This window comes from Streptopelia decaocto, assembly GCF_964273445.1.
Source record: "Streptopelia decaocto genome assembly, chromosome: 3".
Taxonomy (NCBI): Eukaryota; Metazoa; Chordata; class Aves; order Columbiformes; family Columbidae; genus Streptopelia; species Streptopelia decaocto.
The window spans coordinates 104414887-104428273 of NC_138656.1; the positions used below are offsets into that span (position 1 = coordinate 104414887).

General features: G+C 35.8%; 1 protein-coding gene across 3 annotated transcripts in view; it reads right to left on the bottom strand.

Moving 5' to 3' along the window:
* KIDINS220 (kinase D interacting substrate 220) overlaps positions 1 to 13387 on the bottom strand; it is a 75129-nt gene that overhangs the window by 48172 nt on the left and 13570 nt on the right. For all 3 annotated transcript variants that reach the window (XM_082047547.1, XM_082047546.1, XM_082047545.1), the window contains exons 4-15: positions 12590 to 12688; positions 11593 to 11691; positions 10421 to 10522; positions 9912 to 10010; positions 8799 to 8996; positions 6317 to 6415; positions 5032 to 5130; positions 4120 to 4218; positions 3003 to 3180; positions 2240 to 2404; positions 717 to 896; positions 180 to 345 (exon numbers count right to left, since the gene is read on the bottom strand). In XM_082047547.1, coding sequence (XP_081903673.1) covers positions 180 to 345; positions 717 to 896; positions 2240 to 2404; positions 3003 to 3180; positions 4120 to 4218; positions 5032 to 5130; positions 6317 to 6415; positions 8799 to 8996; positions 9912 to 10010; positions 10421 to 10522; positions 11593 to 11691; positions 12590 to 12688 — 1583 coding nt within the window. The remainder of the gene's footprint in view (positions 1 to 179; positions 346 to 716; positions 897 to 2239; positions 2405 to 3002; positions 3181 to 4119; positions 4219 to 5031; positions 5131 to 6316; positions 6416 to 8798; positions 8997 to 9911; positions 10011 to 10420; positions 10523 to 11592; positions 11692 to 12589; positions 12689 to 13387) is intronic.

The following is a 13387-nucleotide window of genomic DNA, read 5'->3' on the forward strand; positions in this document are numbered from 1 at the left end:
TGAAAACAATACCTACTTCACACTGAAAAATTTCACACCATCTTCTAGGGCTACTGTTTTTCAAACAGGAATCTCAACAACTTTTCATAGGAAGATAAACATGCACATAACAGGCAGAGTTTAAGCATCAGAGTGAATCTGAATTATTAAATCAAGAGTACACAAACGAAATAACTAACCTGACAGGTAAAGCTTTAGTGGTTTGCTCTGGTAATTCTGGTGGGTTCACAAACATGAGTTTCAGAAGCAACTCTAAATATCCAATATGTCTTGCCAACCTTGTACTTAATACCCAGGCCCAGTTCCAGCTCTCACCTTCTCTTCGGCCACCAAAGTAAATTACAGCTAAAAAATGAGAAATGAAAATGGATGTTATAGCTATATTTTAGTCAATGTTCACAACTGCAAGAACCATGAAGTTTGAACACATAAGGCATGGAGTTGCATAAAAGGAGTTGGATGAGAACTTTTCACAGCTACAGTTAAAAATGGAAATGGTAAGAATAACATAACTAATTTAAAATATAAAATTCTTCTTTGCTTTCAAGAATGACCTCTCACAAATGACATGCAAAATACAAGGAAAGGGTTTGAAGGGTTCCTATTTTTTTCCAAAACCACTTAGTATTTTTTCCTGAATCAGAAAGAACGCCTACAAAACAATACTGAATTCCAAAAATAGATAAAAACCTCCACAAATGTCATATACAACTTACTAAAGAAAATGTAGAGAACTGCTAATAAGCTGAGCGACACTGCTATTCCAAGCTTTGCATCCACTGTGAAAGCGAGCAATAAACCCAAACCTCCGCACAGCAAGAGTGTGAGGAACACAATAAGCCAGGAGAACTGAAACAGAGGTTCGATTTGCTGTCCTGCGAAAGTCTTCATTTCATCTAAAACAAAAGGACAAAGAGCAGTTAACGTGGTAAATCATTCTAGAACAGAAAGCAAAAAAGCTATTATTAGTGGTCCTCATCTTTGAAAATAAACACTTTTTGACTAGACTGTATAACTTTCCATATTACTGATTCAAAAAGACAATGATGATTGAATTCTTCTTCAAGCATTAGTGTAAAACCCTAAGTTTTTGTCCATGCAATGAATGAAACCATTTAAATACAAAATACTAGCACCGTTTTCTGCCAATCATCTACTTTCAAAGGCATATTAAAATCCATGCCATTCCCTACCCTCTTTCAAAAGTTAAAAACATATTTTATCATGCCAAGTAAAATAAACCCACTGTATCTGTCAAAAAAACCCCAGCCCCAAAAACTTCCATCATTGAAATCTGGACCATGTTACTCAAATAGTCAGATACAAAAGTGAAATGTAAAGGCTTCAGTATTCATTTCTGTTTGTTGCTTCGTATTTCCTCAAACAGAAAGCCCTGAAGAAATTTATTTAGTATCTGTTGAATAAAAAACATTAAATACACAATCCAGAATAAAAAGATCAACGAGGAACAGGAAGAAAATACTGAAAAAGCCATGCAAAAACGTAAGAGTTCATCAACAATAAATATCACAGCCAAAAATACACCCTGCTTTTTATATCATGGGGCATGAGGTGAACAAAATGAATGCAGAGACGTCACGTTTTAACCAATACAGCTTTTCAAAACACAGAAATCACAGAAAGTAAGAAATAACAAGATTGGTAAACATATTTTTGAATTATACTGAAACATCTCAGAAAAACATCCTTTGTTAGAAAAAGCTGAAACTGTAAATATGATGCCTATTTCCACTGCAAAAAATAAGGACTCTCCTCATATACTGCATTTGCTTTCCCATGTCATTTCAGAAAGTTCAAAACGCTCAAAGTAAATAAGGGGAACAGGGAAGAAAACCAGGTGCAGAGAAAATGCACTACAGGAAAAAATAATGTTAACAGCCTCAAATTTGTTCTCAAACTTACAAACAAACAAAAAAAGAAAGGTAGGATGACTGCAGCAAAAGAGTGACTTGCCACAAACCCCCCCCCGGCAAGGGGCATTTCAGCAGTACCTGAAGGGAGGATTCACAGCTGCAGGACACAGGACAACAGACAGCAACATTTAAAGATCGTCTTGACATTGTATAAATGAACAAAGCAACCTACAGATGAACAGACCATGCTGAAATTTAAATCCTACACTACATGGACCAACAGATGTCGCAAAAACCAGTAATTCCCATGTGACGCTTTTCATAGGTGGATTTGAACCTACAGAAAAGGCTAAATCAAATTTTACCTTCCAGTTTCTTGAGCAGGAAAGATTTTCCACTTCCCCACTGTGCATATAAGCCCACACAGATTGGCGGCTGCATGGTTGGTTCACTCAGAATATCAGCCAAAGCGCTGCTGTACAGGTCATAGCCCAGCATGTCCCCGTCAGATTCCGTGGGAGACAAGTGTCCTGTAATACAAATACCATGTTACAGAACTTTGCTTTAAGAAATCTTTTCAATATGGCAATTTTCATACCTAAAATTATGATGGGCTCACCTATTTATACATATTCCTTTCATATAATAGTTGTTATTATTGGTACGTTCTTGTTCAAAGGTAAATAAACCACATAAATGTTAGGTAATTATCCAGACTATGAGAACTTACCACAAGAGACTTAAAATCCAAAAATCACAGCAGGTTAAAGAAAATAATTACTACATAAGGAAGATCTAAATAAAAACAAACGGTCAACAGAAGTTGCACAGTATCCAATGTCAACAGGTAAGGGTCAAAAATAAAAGGTATGTTTGACCTTTATTGGTATTTTAGAATAACAAATTTTTTTGCCAACATGCATTTTTAAATCTTTCCCATTAGTTGCAATGTTAAACTAAACAGTTATGACTTTCTGACACAGAATTGAATAAACTCGATTCTCAATATGCAAGTGATTAAAAATAATATAGGAGATTATTCAATTAATCATTCATGTCATTAAAAAAATGCTCAGTTTTCATCAGTCTGGGTTCAGATCTGAGGAAAATATAAATACTTATACTTACTGGCTCCAAATATCTGTGTTAAAATACTCTTCTGGTGGCTACAGTCAATATTGTAAGGTGTTTCTCCCGCTTTGTTGGGTCTATAAAGCAATCTACCATCCTTTGGATTTCTTAAGAGCAGCTCGGCAAGTTTACGACTTCTTCCACGAATGGCGATATGAAGAGGAGTATCTCCTTTCTGCAATTAAGCAACAAACCAGTAATATCTAACATGAATTCCAACTATTATGAATAGACAATATGTTCCAAATTGTTTCAGATGCACTGTTTACTTTAAATATATCTTAAGGTAGTCTCAACAACGTTAATGCCATCTAGCAAGTGGTTTTTTTCCCCCAGAGAAGCATTACAAAGGTTTCAGATAAGACACGTGAAAGGCAGTTCTTATAATGCTAAATCCAAGGTACTACCTTCTTTCTTAAACATTTATTTCAAGGTTCATGAAAAATGTAGTTTCTATTTATAAATGTCTACTGGCAAATTCAGGGACTTGTTCAGAATAAGAGATACTCTGTGTTAGAATTATTTCAGTGTCTGCTCAGACTTCTCCAAAAAGCTGTTAGAAGTTTCCTTATTATATCAACATTATCACTTATTTGCCCTAAATATGATACTAAAAGGTTAAAAAAGTATCAAATAAATATTCCTGTATTTAAATGGTTTACTATAAAAGTAGGTAACGTGTAAGAGAACAGCAACAAACCATTGTGTTTGTCTTTGGCACTGCTTAGTTTAATGGTTATTAATCAAAACCAAACATCAGCGACAAATAACAACCATTCTCTACACTCTTTTTCAAGTGTATTAAGAATCAGTATTTTTATCTGTGGAATTCTTATTCCTCACCTAGAATTTCCTCTTTTCGTATTACTGAAAGCAGTCTAATACAAACAAAAACCCAAAATCTTAACAGTGGGAATAAACTTACATTTAAGTATTCTGATCTATTTAATTATGAAGCATATGGGAAATTAAGCATTTAAGTATTCTGGTCTATTTGATGATTAAGCATATGAGAAGCTCTCTTCCTGTTTTAGCCTTGACAGCTCACTACAAAATTCTGCTGCAAAACTAAAATTATTAAATATACTGAAGTAAACAAAGAAATACTATTTACCTTGTCTACAGCAGAGACTTTAGCTCCCTTGTCCAGAAGAAGCTCTACTATTTCAATATTTCTCATCTTGGTTGCCTTTATAAGTGGTGTTTCTCCATCCTAAAAAAAGAAAAGTAGGCCTAGTAATAAAAATTTTCCTGGTATACTCAAAACCAAGCAAACACAAGTGATATTGTTATGAAACAAATTCCAAACTTTAAAAGAGAATTTTCATTTCTGTGCAAGCAGCAACACTTCAGTGCATAGGTTCTTGAAAAAATATCACAGGCCCTATATTCTAGATCAATTATAAACACAGAGCAAAATATGAGTGTAAAATACATTTCTGTTAATGACATCAGAGAGAGAAAAAATTCAGATATCATACAAGGTATCTGAGAAGAGTCTCAGACTAATTCACTGCTGTACATACTACTTCCTCTGTTTTATTTAATTCCCACACATGCAAAAGAACCCCAAAAACTGGAGGTCTCAACTTAGCAACATCAGAAGCCTCTTCCCTCACTTTCCAGTAGCAGCCACTCTCTACTCCATATTACTGGTCATGTCAATGTCCACACATTCTCTACTACTAAGTTTTAGTATAATAGTAGGTGATGCTTATCAATAAAGATAACATTAAAATCGCTGAAAAAAAAAATCTGTATTTCAGAAAAAAATGAGGGTTTTTTTTAATGTGGGTTTGGGTTTTTTTGGTGAGGTTTCTTGTTTTGTTGTAGTCGGTTAAATTTTTTGGTTTGTGGAGTCTTTTGGGTTTGTTACTTGGTTTTGGTTTGGCTTTTGGTTTGTTTGTTTTTACAGCATGCAAAGTACCCACACTTCAAAAAATCAGAATTCGCTATTCCGTTCTTAATGTCACATACAGACATTAAACAAAGCAAATTATGTCCTCAACAACATTCTAAGAGTTACCTTTGTACATGTTTCAGTATCAGGGTTGCATTGCAAGATATCCCTCACCATTGTAGCATTTCCTTTCTCAACTGCCCAATATAAAGCAGTTTTATTATCCTAAAAAAAAAAAAAAGTATCACATGTTAAATGTACTTTCACTCCATCGGATTAACTTCAAAAACTGTATATAAAATACAACCACTATATTGGAAACAGCACACAATACAGCAAATACAGTTCAGGGCAAAGGAGGGAAGTGCTACCCAATCTAAGTAGTACACAAGTAGCAGACAGCCAGAATCTTCCTCTGATGGTGCTCACTCCTGCTGGGCCAACAAGGCCACAAACATGTTCTGTAGATTAACCCCAGCGAATGGCTGGACAGATACACTCACACTGCCACAAGTCACAAGCCTCCCTGTCCCTGAGGAGGTTGAGTCCTCTTGCTGTTTCTGTATTGCCCTGGTCATACCATGATGGCAAAGAACTCCAGATTTTCAGACCCATGTCAGCAAGAATCTGAGACACACAATTCCAGGTTTCCGACAGCAGGTTAGAGGAAGAGATCCAAACGCTACTTTTTCTCTAAACTAAAAGCTTCTCGGCTTCTCTAAGAGGCTCTGCATGGACAGCAGGCACTAAATCGTTGCAGCTCTCAGTGACTAGCTGTGTTCACACTCGGCAGAACACGTGTCTGCTAGCAGAGTGATTTGAATAGCTTCAAGAAAAAGAAATCAAGCTGAATGTAACAATAAAAACAAGTACTGTGCCGAGTAACAGAGCTTTCAGTAGAAGAAAAAAACAATACCTTAATCAAAGGACAAAAAAAGAAAGAAGGTGTAGGTAGAAAATATGGAAAACACTGACAAGACTGTTTAAGGCAAGAAGGAACGTTAGTGAAGGAGAGAAGAACCAACCAAGCACACTGACAGAACTGGCTAACAGAACTGACAACACATGTTATCTCAGGGGTAATGTATTTTAATATATTGATATCAAGTTTAAAATAATATCAAGGAGTTTTAAAAGTATTTCATCCTTTTAAATTCACATCCTTTGCTTTTCAACCATTACACAAATTAACTGAAAAAAAATGCTGCTTAACAAGTCATTACAATTATACATGTCTTATATCTTAAAAACTGCACAGCAACATGATATAGTTGTATTGTTTGATGGGAATCTGACTTTCCCACAGAGCAGACTGAGCAAGTTTTTAAAGCCCTGTTTTCAGAAACACGGTACAACTGTTTGGTATTCAAATTCACATCCTATACTCTAACACTTACATTGTTGTACTTACCTGACCTCTGATGTCTATATCAGCGTATTTATGGAGCAGGGCCCTCACAATTTCTACATGACCTCCTCTAACAGCCCCGATCAGTACTGTATCTCCACTCTAGAAAAATGGTGAAAGAAAACTAAAGATGAATTAATAGCGAAACAAAATGCAACAGAGAATAAATTACATCCTCTAAATATATATTATGCCTATTTACATTCAGTAATCTGTACTCATTTTAAAGACAGATAAAAAAATAGTTCTCTCTCTGCAAATGACGGCTATATAGAAGAAACAATACTGCACTTGTTTTTTTTTTTTTTTTGCAAGGAGGCAAAATATTATAAATGTATGGCAAAACAAACACCTCAAAATTATGTCCGGCTTAAACCACAATCTTGAAAAAAAAAAAACAGCACAAGTTAATAACGGATATGAAAAAATGCAGCTGTTCTCTATGTTCACAGGAGGACCAACCACTCACACTAATAACCTCTTTACAATCAGAGAACAATGTTGGCTGTGCCCTTTAGATGTTTCACAGCTGACAAAAGAACTTCAATAATTCTGAAGTATTTTATCCTTCTTTTTGATTCCTGTTCACGTACACTATGTTGTTATAAAGAAGCAAAGCAAAAGGCCCATTTTATCTCAAACTGATTGAAAGAAAAAATATTTTGCTGCTGTAAATGGAGTTGTATATCCGTAAAATAAAGTTACAATTCTGCATAAGGCTTCTGAATTTAACACACTTAAGGATATGTCAGAATTTCAGAAAATGAAATCCGGAAGCTACCTAATACTTTTTTTTATGATGAAACAGGAAAAACAAATAGAAGTGTAGTTAAATCACAGCTGTGGAATTCAGTTAGAAATCTCAGTAGCAGTAGATCCCCTGTCAGTCATGGTCATTACATACCTGGCTGCAAAACAAGATATTTTCCTTATCAAAGCCTACTCTAGCACCTGAAGCTAAGAGTACTCATTGTTTTATGTGGTTTTGGAATACAGTCAGCTGTACTGAAAACTGTAATTTATCCTTCCTAAATCCACAGGGATGCAGACAGTTGTAGAATTTTGTGACAGGAGAAGTAGGAAGGGAGACTGAAATGTATTTTCTTAAACATTTAAAGTTTTACTTTGATATGTCCCCGAGATCAAATTTGTTGTCACATGCAACACTGCGGCTCAGTACATAACTATCTAAGAAATGTACTAGGTTGACACCTGAAATATAGGAAAATGCATCCTAAATTCTTTTAAAATTATGAGGCAAATACTAGGAGGTTTTCCTCTCTTCTTTGCAAACCCAAGCAACTCAATTTAGGGAATGGGAATTCAGCCTCAAAACCGTATTAGTGCTCTAAACTAAAACACTGATCTTGACCAAGGGACCTAAGTTTAGTTATTAATACCTAACAACCTGCAGCCCCAAGGGTGCAGTGCTGACATTTCACAGAATCACAGAATGGTTGAGGTTGGAAGGGACCTCTGGAGATCATCTAGTCCAACCCACCTCCTAAAGCAGGTTCACCCAAAGCAGATTGCACGGGAATGTGTCCAGGTAGGTCTTGAATGTCTCCAGAGAAGGAGACTCCCCAGCCTCTCTGGGCAGCCTGTTCCACTGTTCTGGCACCCTCACTGTGAAGAAGTTCCTCCCCATATTCAGACGGAACTTCCTGTGCTTCAGTCTGTGCCTGTTGCCCCCTCATCCTATCAATGGGCATCACTGAAAGGAGTTTGGTCCCATCCTCTCGACATCCACCCCTAAGATATTTATAAAAAATATTTATAAAAAAAAAACCCCTGCCTTTCAGGAAAAACTGACTATCAAGAGGACACTGCAGACAGTCCAAGGTACCTATAAAAGCAACCAAATAAATCTCTGCATAGGTGGCAAGCAGATTCACAGGCTGGTCACTGCCCATACTGGGTACAGGCCTCTCCCCAACAAGGCAACCGCAGCTGGGGTACAGCGCACACCTTTCACCGGTTACATCCACGTCTGCACCCAGAGCTGGAGCCGCCCTCTAATATGTGCACCTTCCCTAGTAAAAGTTTCGTTATAAAAGATAAAGGCAGCCACTGAATGAAATATGCTTTTTTATAATACCGATTTTTTACAATTTTAACAGCACTACCCCATGTATTAATACACAAAAAGCCCAGCCCAAAACTCTAAGTTAGTTAACTATATTACAGATAAGACAAATATACAACCAGAAATCATTTCCGTGCCCTACGGAAACTCACAATTCAAGAATCTCAAACGAAGAAAAAAAAGTAGTTTCTGTAGTTTACCTTCACACACAGCAACATTTGCCACTTAACATACTTGTAAAATAGCAACACATAAAAATACCCCTAGGTGGCAGAAAAATTAGAAAGCCAGAAAAATCACATACCCGCAAATTTGCATACACTGGTATTTAAATATATATAATTATTTTATTATATATTATATATTATATAACTACAGTAATGATGAAAATTTACTCACTCTATCAGGAATGTTCACGTAAGTTCCAGCATCAAGAAGATCCTGCACGATTTCTGTATGTCCCTCCTTCGATGCAATCATCAAAGCTGTGTTTCCATCTTTATCTGTTAAGTTTACATTTGGGTTCCTTTTCAGTATTTCTTTTACTGAGTCAGTATAGCCACCCTTCACTGCTACAATAAGTGCAGTCATAGAATTCTTCAAACAAAAACAACAGAATTTTTTGTACAGAGGATATAGACATCATCATTATATCAGCAGTTTAAATAACAAAAGAACACTCACCTACACAACTTTCTTAACCATGTAGATATATCACTTCAGTTTTATGTTTTAAAGTGCACTACTTCTTATACTTTTTTTAAAAAAGAAATAAATGAAATTCTACAGCAGAGAACACTTCAAATGCAAACAGTGAAGCTCAGATCAGGTTATTTTAACTCCTGAATGTCACACACATGGTAAAATAATTTTCTTGTGTTATGGGAATACAGTACTATCAGAGCACCCAAGTCTGCCAGTACCGTTCACAAGGAGGTTTTTTGAAGAACTCCTGAAATAATCATATGAATACAAAAAGTTGTCCTCTTTATTTTATTTTGACAAGCATTTTAAGTGGCTTATGCAACAACAACAAAAATCAGTTTTATTTAAAATCAATATGCAGCTGAAAATTTCTAAAAACTTTCCAACTTCTGAAAAGGCACAACAGCCATTATTATTTGCAAAAGATGCTTTGTATTTTATTTACTTTTCTAACAGCACTGAGGAAAGAGTTGTTTGATGTATTGTTTTGGGTACGGAATGAATTTTGATAGTATTAACCTCCAGATAAAAACAGCCTGAATTCACTTATGTTCATTAAAATTTACACTTTACATACCAGTGTGTCAACTGTCAATACAACTCCCCAGTTATGTAATATTTTCATTAAAAGGCATAAAGAAGTTTAAATAATCCTCACGTGTCATTTGCAAATACCTGGAAAGTGATATGCTAAAACATGAACATTTAATCTTTTTTCACGTATTTCTTGGTATTTGTATCATAAATAAAACAGGACACACATATATCTACCCACACTTTATCACTGGAAAATGAACAGTTACTTACAGCTCCTTCTTGATCAACATCAGCTCCCATTTGCAGCAGGTATTTCACACACTCCAAATGACCTTTCCTTGCTGCCCAAACCAGTGGGGTGGTTCCATACTGCAAAAGCATTTATAATATTCTATCAAATTGCTCTCTCTACCTGGTATTCCCTACAATCTAGTATTCACCCTGTGCTTTATTACATTAGTTTTTACAAAGATATAAGGATAGCTTTAAGAATTATTTTTCTATGCAACCCAGGATAGCAAGATTTCCAATAGCTTAGAAAACAGAAATATTCTCCACTGAAATAAATGTTCACGACCATCTTCAGCATAGTATGGAAAAACCTCTTGCAAGTATAAGGACTTACTCCAGCCCACCAAGACTAATCGCACAGGCAAAATATAAAAGCGGGTGTTTTTCCAATCAAAAACTCTTTGATTTTTATTTTTTTAATAAAACTCACTTTTACAATAAATGTATCAACAATTAAATGAATTAAATATTATATAAATATAACTTACTTTGTCAGAGCAGTTCACTTTAGCTCCATATTGCAGTAAGAGATGTACTATGTCTGAGTGGCCCCGGCCTGCTGCCCAAATAATTGGATAAACACTGTATTGCTTAGAATGAGGGAAAAAAAAAAGGAGACATAAAATCAGACTCAATTATTTTTCGTGAATAATTGGTCATGATGCTTCAAAGGACAATAAACATAAAGGAGAAAGAATATACCAAAATAAATCTAACTATGCATCAATTTTTGCCTAACACACTGTCTAGGTGATCTCTAGGAAGACATCTACTTGTTTTGAATCAATTTTGTTTTGTAACTCCTTATACAAGGTTTAAAAATTCACATCCTCATCTTGATACAAACATTTGTAATGTAAGAGAGAAGCAACAGACAGCTATCCAATATCCCTAAGTAATTTGGACCGTAGATCAATCACATCACGCGTGCAGAAGCTTCATAAGCAGACCAGATGAAATCCACAGTCAGAGCGGTAAGTCACTGATGTTCTTCCCTGACTGTTCCCTCTCGCCTCAAACACCAAAGAGCTGACAGTATAAACAAATTGCTCATTCCAGTTTCAAAATGCCTATACTTGAATAGAAAATGCTTATAAAGTCAAATAAATCTCAAAATCTTAGGTTTTTAATTCTCTCTAACATGCATGGTACATATTTATATGATCTAGCCCAGGGGTGTCCAACTTATTTTCAGCAGGGGCCACATCAGCCTCACAGTTGCCTTCCAAGGGCCAAATGTAATTTTAGGAATGTATAACAAATGTTATACCCCTGATCTAGCCCATTCAATAACTATTATGAAACAATTAAATTGTTTCTAAATTGCACATATTAGTTACTTCATTAATTTCTACAGACACAGAAAAATGACAGTTGTTATACAAACAGCATTAGATACACTACTTATCTCTTCTATTATTTCCTCTACTGCTAATTTGAATCTTATTAAGAGCTATACTCATTTGCTTTAATTAATAATAAAACTAATCAAAAAAGTGACTGTCATACAGATTATTAAAGCAATCCCTTCATAAATATAGTGACTGATGTTATATTGAAAAAATGCAAAATATTTCATCAAGATAATAAGACGAGTGCACAATTCAGGACTTTACACATTTGGGAGTGGGAGGACAGGGCATTTAAGACTAAAACTTACCATTCCTGTGATGTTTGGATTTGCTCCTTTCTCAAGTAGCAATTTAGCTACTTCGGTTCGGCCTTTATATGATGCCCACATCAGGGCAGTCCATCCTCCCTGGCAAGCACAATTCAAAGAAATGTAAAAACTGAAAAATAATCTCTAGAAACCTAATTAGTGACTTTTATTTCATTTTGAATTTGTCCTAAGACTGTTTTGCAAGCCCAAAACATAGTAAGGACTGACTACGCAATGTTGTAATCCTACTTACGTAGGATGAATAATAAGTACACATATGAAAGTACTGATTTCTTTCTGTATGCAAAACTTGGGAGAATATACTCACAGAATCAGGGAATGTTAGGGATTGGAAGGGACCTCGAAAGATCATCTAGTCCAATCCCCCTGCCGGAGCAGGAACACCTAGATGAGGTTACACAGGAAGGTGTCCAGGCGGGTTTTCCATACTCTAACTTAAGCAGAACAAAATTGGTCCTTGCAAGTACCCAGTTCCCTCTCCAGTCAATGGAGAGAAGTCTGCAGCTCTTCAGAGGTGTCCAGCCTCCTAATAGTGTGAGCAACAGCTGTGGCTCTTTAGGTGAACTGGACTAGAGCACCCTCTTTCCTATACAAAAAATTGGACAGCATGAATGAAAACAAATTCCAGGATACTGAGAACAAGGACTGCTCTATGAATAATCACAGTTGACCAGAGAAAAAGTAAATATGGACACGTATCTTCTGGGGAAACATAACATCTATTTTACCAGAATACTTCTTTTAAAAAAAAGGCCATCACCACAAAACAAAAACAACGAGCCAACCTTCCCACACCCAGGAGAGAAAAAAAAAAAAAAAAAAAAAAAAAAAAAAATCAGTTTAGCTTGTTGCAAACCAAGTCAAGAGGAAAATATCTTTCATTTGTTTACATTACTGAAAATCTCCAACTCCTAAAATTGTTGTTCTTGCTAAAAAAAGGAAACCGATTTTATTTTTACACTAGGACAACACATACCAAATCCCGATGCTCCAAACTGACATTGTAATTGAGTAGCTCTGCCACAATAGCTGCATGTCCTTCTTTAGCTGCTGAAATAAGAGCTGTCCAGTTATCCTAGAAAAAGGAAAAAGTGATATTTAAGTGATATTCAATATTTCACTACAATTACCTTGTTTTTCAAGTGTTCAACCCACATTAGGACATCCACAGCTCCTTAAAACAGTTGTCCTTTAAAATAAAAAAGTAGTTATAAACTCACAGATTACCTGCCAGTTATACACATAAAAATACACAAGACCAACAACTACTCCAAATCTCCCCTCCAGTTATCTCCTCTCCTACCCAACATCCATCACTCTACAACTCCTTAGTTCATTGCAGGTTAACTTCTTAAAAACATTATGGAGAAAACAACATCTACAAAGGGTTAGAGAATGAGGTCAAGACATTGAGAACTTCTTGGTGAGGACAAGATGGCAACAAAGGCCACAACAAACAGCAGAGGTCTGTCTCCACACACAGTGGGTGACAGCACCCAATGGGTTCATAACACACGGGAATTTGGGCCACAGCTCCTTAGATTCATGACCACTTCATGAGAGACACATTTCCTCTTGCGTTACACTTACCTTCCATCCACTGCTCAAACCAGGTGTGCTATACGCATATAAATAAAGGAGCACTTTATATGGCAAATGTTCTTCCCATAAGTATAGGAACTGTAACATTTGCAGTAGATGTAATCAGATGTTTCCAAAAATAGACATTTGCTTTCTCTCTTATTTTTAATTCTCTCTTTTTTTTTTTTTTTTT